At 29.5% G+C, this 8,330-nt stretch overlaps 4 protein-coding genes across 4 annotated transcripts in view; 1 reads left to right on the top strand and 3 right to left on the bottom strand.

Moving 5' to 3' along the window:
• The window catches only part of LOC108572429 (rab-like protein 3), a 3,556-nt gene extending 3,408 nt beyond the window's left edge, over positions 1–148 (bottom strand). The window contains exon 1 of the mRNA XM_017934670.1: positions 103–148. Coding sequence (XP_017790159.1) covers positions 103–148 — 46 coding nt within the window. The remainder of the gene's footprint in view (positions 1–102) is intronic.
• A 488-nt stretch (positions 149–636) lies between these two features.
• On the top strand, positions 637–2,396 carry LOC108572309 (general transcription factor IIE subunit 1). Its single transcript, XM_017934519.1, has 7 exons — positions 637–763; positions 845–1,011; positions 1,080–1,208; positions 1,322–1,548; positions 1,624–1,828; positions 1,898–2,126; positions 2,221–2,396. Exons 1-7 carry the CDS (start codon positions 637–639, stop codon positions 2,394–2,396), a joined length of 1,260 nt encoding a protein of 419 aa, XP_017790008.1.
• Positions 2,397–2,952: 556 nt separating this feature from the next.
• LOC108572006 (arrestin homolog) lies at positions 2,953–5,229 on the bottom strand. Its single transcript, XM_017934188.1, has 7 exons — positions 5,120–5,229; positions 4,849–4,970; positions 4,474–4,773; positions 4,163–4,390; positions 3,906–4,094; positions 3,652–3,820; positions 2,953–3,575 (listed from the first exon to the last, which is right to left on the bottom strand). The coding sequence occupies exons 1-7, from the start codon at positions 5,184–5,186 to the stop codon at positions 3,430–3,432; spliced, it is 1,221 nt and encodes a 406-aa protein (XP_017789677.1). The 5' UTR covers positions 5,187–5,229; the 3' UTR covers positions 2,953–3,429.
• Positions 5,230–7,777: 2,548 nt separating this feature from the next.
• Positions 7,778–8,330, bottom strand: part of LOC108571761 (akirin-2-like) — a 1,729-nt gene continuing 1,176 nt past the window's right edge. Inside the window, 2 exon segments of the mRNA XM_017933886.1 lie at positions 7,778–7,990; positions 8,082–8,281. Coding sequence (XP_017789375.1) covers positions 7,778–7,990; positions 8,082–8,281 — 413 coding nt within the window.

Below are 8,330 nucleotides of genomic sequence, written 5' to 3'. Positions count from 1 at the left end.
CAATAGCAAATGTGATTTTGCTTATATTATAATTAACGAAATGTAAACAATATGATAAACAACACAATAGCGAAAATAGAATTGTTTCAAACATATTATTACCAGAATCGCCGACAACAATAATCTTAACTTTATCGATTGCAGCCATTAATGACTTTTATCAAACCATATGAAAATATATTTTTTCGTTTTTTTGTCTTGTTGTTTGACAGGTAGTCATTTGATAATTTTATATTATGAATACATAACCTAAAAATAATTGTACTTATAAACAAGCGTCCGTGGAATGGTACAGTGCCATTTTTCAAAAAAATAATGAATTTTTTCCTTTTGTTTTATATTTCTCTTAAAAGAATATGTAACTAATATTACGATGTGTATTTTAATTTGCTTGTATTGACATTTATTTGAAATTTTTCCTTATAAATGTGCTATTTATGCGATTTTAAAGGTTAGTATTTTTGTTACAACTTGAATTGAAATTAAAATAATAAATTATATTAAATACTTACTTAAAGAGATAAATTTATGTTATGTGAAAATCATAATAATGCCTAAATATCTTTATTATATTCTCCTTTTAATAATTTCAGTACCTTCTCTGATGATATTTTATTAAATGTAACCACAAACAAAATGAGTGGTGAAGAAAGACTTGTTACAGAAGTTCCCAGTAGTTTAAAACAATTAGCACGTTTGGTAGTACGTGGATTTTATACAATAGAAGATGCATTGATTGTTGATATGTTAGTTAGAAATCCATGTACGTATAGTGTGTGCAAATTTTAATAATTTTATGTTTAATTTGATATGTGTTGAATTATATTATTATATATTTTATTAGGCATGAAAGAAGATGATATTTGTGAACTTCTAAAATTTGAGCGTAAAATGTTGAGAGCTAGAATATCTACGTTGCGTAATGATAAATTTATACAAGTTAGATTAAAAATGGAAACTGGTTCAGATGGAAAAGCACAAAAAGTTAACTACTACTTTATTAATTATAAGGTAATATATTAAAGCACTTCACCTCATTGTTTGTATTAAAAAAATTATTCTATACTTTTATATTTTAGACTTTTGTAAATGTGGTAAAATATAAACTAGACTTAATGAGAAAAAGAATGGAAACTGAAGAAAGAGATGCCACTAGTAGAGCCAGTTTTAAATGTACAAATTGTTTAAAAACCTTTACTGATCTTGAGGTAAGCAAACTATTTATAAGTTTTAAAACACTATTTCTTAAATTCTTTAAATGTATCATAATAATTAATCTTTACATTTTTACTAACAATAAAATACTTACAATGTAATATAGGCAGATCAATTATTTGATATGACTACTGGTGAATTTAGATGTACATATTGTCGTGAAGTAGTGGAAGAGGATCAGTCTGCCCTTCCTAAGAAAGATTCAAGGCTATTATTAGCTAAGTTTAATGAACAATTAGAACCACTTTACATTTTATTAAGGGAAGTAGAGGGTATCAAATTGGCTCCTGAAATATTGGAACCAGAACCAGTTGATATAAATACCATTAAGGGGTATGAACTTTTAATTAAATTATGTAATATGTAGATAAACATTTTTGGTTGTTATTTTCTTTGCTTTTTTTTTAGTATTGATACAAGGAAACCAAGCAGTCTAAGAGCACCTGGTGAACAGTGGTCTGGTGAAGCTACAAGATCATCAGGTTTTATGGTAGAAGACACAAGAGTAGATGTTACAATTGGTGACGATTCTGTGGACGATAATGCGGCAAACAGGAGAAAAGAAAGGCCAATTTGGATGATGGAAAGCACCGTTATTAATTCTGATTCACAGGTAAATTTTACTTTAAAGATTCGATACTAAAAATATTTAAAATACTTTACTAGCCATGTTATACTTCAGCCTGATGGAGTTAATACACAAGAGAATATCTTGGATAAAGCTGCAGCTACTGCCACTAACATAACATCAACAAATAATAAACAAGGTGAAGATATAATGTCTGTATTGTTGGCTCATGAGAAAAAAGGAGGAACAAATTCAGCAGCTGCTATAAAATCTGTACTACCTCAAGAATCTAGTGATAGTAGTGATAATGAAGAAGTTGCTGAAATGCAAACTATTGATACAGGTATGATTTTTATAAAATACTCTAAGTATCACGAAAATTATTATATCAGTACTGTCATTTTAAAAAAATGTATACGTTTTCGAAAATTTTTTAGGAGAAGTGGAAACTATGGATTCTGAGGACGAGGATCTTGTACCAACTGTAACTGTTGCAGGGAAAACTGTTGCCATTGCAGACGTAAATGATGCATTAATTTCAGAAATGACTCCTGTGGAGAAAGAAGCGTATATTCAAGCATATCAAGAATATTATTCTCATATGTATGACTAATCAGAATACAGTCAGCATTGGTAAATATTTCACAATGCTTTGTAAGACTGAGCGGTTATTAAGATTCTTGTAATATTTTGTATAGTCACAAAATAAATAATTTTCTGGGTTTGGTAAAAATTTACTTTCTTCTTTAACCCCTTAACGCTTACATTTTTCTCAATTTGATGTGCCAGAAAGGATCAATTTCATTTTTTTTTTTTAAATTATCTCCTAGGCGAGTAGAAATAAGTTTCCCATTTATTTATAATGCTGTAACTTATATTTTTGTCATAGAATAGAAAAGATAGCGCAATAAGGAAAGTGAAAAAAAATAATTTTTAAAAATTGCACTTTTTGGAGGATTAGTTGTGCACGTGTGCACGGGCATAAGCGTTAAGGGGTTAATGGAAACAATCCGGTAGCTATTTTTGACGAAATATAAAGTAAAAGACCCAAAAGTCAGTATTTTGTAATCTTTATTTCTTTTCTAACATACAGGTATAACTCAACAATGTCATCAGTTTGTAATAAACGAACATTTACAGACACGTTATAATTATAGTAAATCAAAATTAATAGCATACATGTCACTTCTGGTAAGGCGGGATAGTTTTTATCTTAGCCAAGTATAAATTACTTATTAAGCTTACTTAGAATTATTTTTTTTTTCGCCTTTATGTGAATTTCTAACCGACCACCACTACCGGATAGAAATTGTAAGACGATATACATTTTTCATAAAATACTTTTCGCTTTTTTTTGTACTTTTTTTTTATTAAACCTTTCTTGTTATATTAATATTCATTTTCATAGGCCAGAGAGCACATATGGATATTATAATTCTTTTACCTTCTGTACCTTTTTATGCTTGTTTCAAATCTTAGACATAACTCACATCAAAAGAATCTCAGAATCGATGCATTCTACATATATACATTACATTGTATTATTTATTGCTAATTCTATTGCGTTCTGATTTAAATATTCTACATATAATTATGAATCTAAGATTCTTTCAAAGCAAGTATTTGTCTCTTTGCAAATGTTTTGTTTATTCTGGTTCATTCAAGCGCAAACGAGCAAAGTCTTCAAATACGATATTGTCGTCGTCATCGTTTGAATAACAAGAGTTTTCGTAACGTGTCCTTTCAATACTTTTATTCTTCTTCAAAATAGCCTTTTCTTTCTCTGCAGTTCCTGTAGCAAAAGAATGTTTGTTATAAGTATCATGATATAAATTTAAAGGTAAATATTTGAACTAAAATCTGTTTACCAGGAGCAGGATGCATCAATTTAAATGGCACATCCGTAACCAATTCGCCTCCTAAAGTGCCGCAATTCAATTTTACTCGAATAGAGTAAGAGATAACAATACCCATAGCATCATTAGGAGTTTTTCCCTCTGCGACCATAGTTGAAGATGCGAGATTCACGTCATCATCCTATGTATCAAATAAAAATATGGTCAGCAAACAACAAAAGAAAATGAATATAAGTTTCGTATGTTTTCTATAGGATTTTTCGTACCTTTAAATGGCCATCAAGAGCAATTCCACGGCGATCCTTATTACTGCTGGCCAATGGTACAAGATAAAATTGTTTTGTAAAAGATGCACCGGGTGTAATTGGGCAACCTTCACGTGTTTCTAAACTAGCCACATGTCGAGAGAATTGAGTATTAACCATTGTTACCTCGCAATGTTGTACCACAAAGAGCTAAAACATATTGATATTAAGAAGAAATACAAAGTATAATTTTATTACTATACATGTAATTTAAATACCTTGATATTTTTTACTGCCTTTCGAGAGTTATTAGTAACTATAACGTTTGCAGCTACTTTTTCGCCATGATAATAAATTTCCCTGTCTAGTGTAACTTCAAGATTCAGTTTACCCTGAGAGAATGTAAATCCCTTAGAAACCAAAGAGCTAGGTAATTTACGTCCTCTTGTAGGTGGAGCATATTGTAATTTCTTTATGGCCAATGCAACAGACGACCTTTTGTGTCCCTGTATAAAAATTATAAATCATTTTCACATTTACATTTGCAGTTTACTAATAAACTAACATTCAATTGTGATTCCATTATTACCTTATCTTCTTCATGTTCACCGACATATACTTTAATAGTATACTCTACTCCTAATGGTTTTCCTTGATCATCATCACCAGGTTGCAATGTAACAGAGCTAGGTGAACTTTGTGGGAATTGAAACAGGAATGGATATGCATTTGCCCCAAGTCGTTTTAGAAGACGTTCTTGAACAGGTGTCATGTCCTGCTTTTCCTTCTTCAGCGGGACTATTTGCTCACGGCACAAAACGAGTTCCTTGCTGAATTTGACGCCCATAACTTCATCCTCTTCTCGTCCATAGCGGAAAGTTGTTGTCACCTGAACAATTCATAAATAAATTACAAAATGCCCTTTTGATATAAATAATTTTGGATATTAGAATATTTTCCCTACCTGTCCATAAACTTTTCGGCCCTGAAGATAATCATTTTCAACAACAATAATTCCATCAATGGGATCTATACTATCCAGGTGATCAATGAAGTCTCTTTTACCAAGGTAAACCGTGACTTTTCCTGTAATTAACAAATAAACATAGTGAACTTTTAAAATGTGCAAACTTTAAACAAAGTGTTTCAAAATAAGTCATATTTTTTATGATATTACTTTTAGAGAAGTATTGCACTGTTATACACTGATATTTCAATTAAGCTTTAATACTTACCATTTGGAGTAGTCTTCTTGAATACCTTAATGGCTACAACAAAAGCCAAAAACAAGAGAGGAAACATTTGGCACTCTTTCTCCAGTCAAATGAACTAGTAGAAGCTTGTTTCCCTCCCAGAAGTGACACTCCTAGCAAGAACTGGGAACTTCATATAGTCTTGAAGGGGCTTCCTTCACTTGAAGCCATACTACTTAATAGCATTAGTTTATTACACAAGTTAGTTAATGAGATTAAAATACATATGTAAGAATTTTATTACGTGCATTCTCAAACTGATTCAGTAGCTCATGCACTCTCAACTAGGAAAGGTGATAAAAGTCAACAGTATTGTGAAGTTCGTTTTCATAGTATTTTCAATATTTTTGAATTGTTCACATACTATACTACATAATTTTATGAACAGATTTTTTTATATTTGCGTGCAACTATACATTTTTTTTAACATAAAAAAAAAAAAGGCTAAAGTAAGGAAATACACGCATCAGTCTTATATTTATATTTATTTCAATAATAAGTGCTTACATAATATAATATGGAGGTATTTTAATTGAAATTAAATCCCCTGAATCCTTAAGGAATCACTTCGGTATATTTCCGCAAAATTTTTCTTAATGGTAAACAATATTTTTCTCAAGTAGGTATTACTCAACAACTAAAATCACTCGTAATCATTTCCTCTTTCACATTCAGCAGTCAGTATGTATATATATATATGTATATATATATGCATATGTATCACTTGATATATCATGTACACTATTGTATGAACACTAATATTGTGTTCTCAAATTGTTCTGGTAACTGAAAGACACCTTCCTTTTGTGAATGAATAAGGGAACTATTAATGCCATTTTTCAAAATGTAATTTTATACTCGGGGAAACAAAATCTTCCAATGTATAAATATTAGATAATAATACAAATAATTTGTAACGTGCTCACGAAAATTCTTTTAGATAAATGTTTCTTGGTGCTCAATGCTTCTTCAATATAAGTGAACTTCATGCTACAATTAAAAAAAAGCATGCAGCAACCAAGAAAGCCTCATTTGTATTAATTGTAGTTATTCATTATATATATCTGGACTTCTTTTTAAATATAAAAAAAAAAAGAAAAAAGAAAATACCAAAAAAATATGATATAAAAATGAACGATTATGAACTAAAAATTTAAAAATCAATAATAGTAGATATTATATAGTAGAATTATCGCGATAAATACATCTAATAATAGGCACAATTAAAATATAGGTATTATATATTCATTATTTACTGTTTTATTATGCTAAAGAAAGTCGTTGCTATCAGGGAACAGAAATATTTGCGAAATTTTATGAAATCTTTATTTCAAATACTCATTTTTGACAATATATTCGTACAATGCTACAGACTACACCTTATTTTGACTTCTTTACAAATTTTCATATTTGTATTTTAAACAAAAGTATATTTTTTTCTAAAACAATGTGCAATACATACTAGAAATTCAACACAGTTTAAGTAATCATGACAAATCTATAATTAATTAAAAAGTAATTTACTTGAAACTTCAGTGAGTAATTTTTTATCTCAAAACAGAACAAAATCGGTTCTTGCTATTTATTTGAAGTATTCTTGATAATTTAGTTCTATAAGTTATGTACGTTATGTAAGTTCGAACACAACAATTTTTAGGGGAATGTTGCTTGCAGATACATAAAAACAAACATTTTATATCGTAATGGGCGAAATAAGATTTCCTAAATATATTGCGTATATTTATTTCATATTTTGTAGAAGATACAATTAAAATTCAACGAAAACAACTTTCCCCGATATATGGTTCAATAATCTCTCGTCATATGCACAGTACTTTCTGCCAAAAACCTCAATATACATTGTTTTATATTTGCATTACAAGAGTATTTGCATATGGTTGAGCAATATCTAATACATAGTATCATTAAATTAACAAGGAATTATTTGTATCATTGTTTGATATTTCTCAACGCTTTTTGTTAAAATGTGCAAGAAATGAACATTTATCTATTTTTAATTAATTATGTGACGTTACAGAACCCTGTGCAAGTCAAGCTCTTGACTTTAAGCATAGTCATGCACTGCGTGTAACTCCCGTGTTCACGTTTGTACATAACTAGAATCTCGGTACAGTTCCCTGATACCAGCGCATTTCTAACATCAGCCAGTACAAATATTGTTAGTTTCAATAGTATACACTGTAGATTTTTGTAGTATGATTGCTGTTTACTGCAAACCTACTAAACTTACATCACTAATTTTTTTCTTCTTTTTTTTTTTTTTTTTTTTTTTTTTTTTTTTTTTACCAGACACGTTTTTTTTTTCAATGTAAATCATAATATGAATTTTCTTAAAGATGTTCTCGAACGAGGTGATGCTGCATACCTCGACTTAAATTTCAAGCAAAATTTGTCTCACACAGTAGAAATCTACAATCATAAGAAAGTCTAATAGAGAATTGTGTTGAAATCACCAAAGAATTTAACATCTGCTCTACATATTTGAAATCAGGCTTATAATTCATGTATATATCTCACCTAATATTCTTCACAGAAACATGTCCTTATAAATAAGAATCTTGTTTTAGGATAGATCTGAAACATAAAATTAGTTAATACAAAGTACATTTTGAAAGTGTGTTATAAGAAGAATACTTCCACAAACTGAAAGATTAATTTAAATCACTTACAACTTGGCGCAGCTGCAGATTCAAATCTCTTTTGTATCTGATCATAGGTAAATTTGACAAAAGCATCATATTGCTCAGAGAGCTTCATATTTAAAATCTGATCATATTCTTCCCGAATCTGTGTTTCTTGCTCTTTAAGCATTCGTTCACAAATCAAGCCAACCTATAAAATTATTATTCATGTAATAAAATTTCAACTATCTTTTAATATAAATTAGTTTTTTTTTTTTAAACAACTAATGTGTCATATATACCTGTCTGAATGTAAATAAAGGTTTTTCCTTTGCACTAGGGCTATAACTACTTGAATTTGAGACACATACAGATGGGCTTGAAGGACTGGCAGGACCTTCCATGTCTGAAGAATCACCACCATTGTTTTGAGGACTAAAATGTAATTGTTTGCGTCGATGCAGTCTCCGAATCTCTTCTCTTATATTGGCAGCCATCTTTTCTGTATATAAAGAAAATTATTTTCACTAAAAACTTTGTCCTTTTTAAGG

Source organism: Habropoda laboriosa, unplaced genomic scaffold, assembly GCF_001263275.1.
Source record: "Habropoda laboriosa isolate 0110345459 unplaced genomic scaffold, ASM126327v1 scaffold34, whole genome shotgun sequence".
NCBI classification, from domain to species: domain Eukaryota; kingdom Metazoa; phylum Arthropoda; class Insecta; order Hymenoptera; family Apidae; genus Habropoda; species Habropoda laboriosa.
The sequence above is the reverse complement of the archived record's forward strand: the minus strand, read 5'-3'. Positions and strand labels throughout refer to the sequence as shown.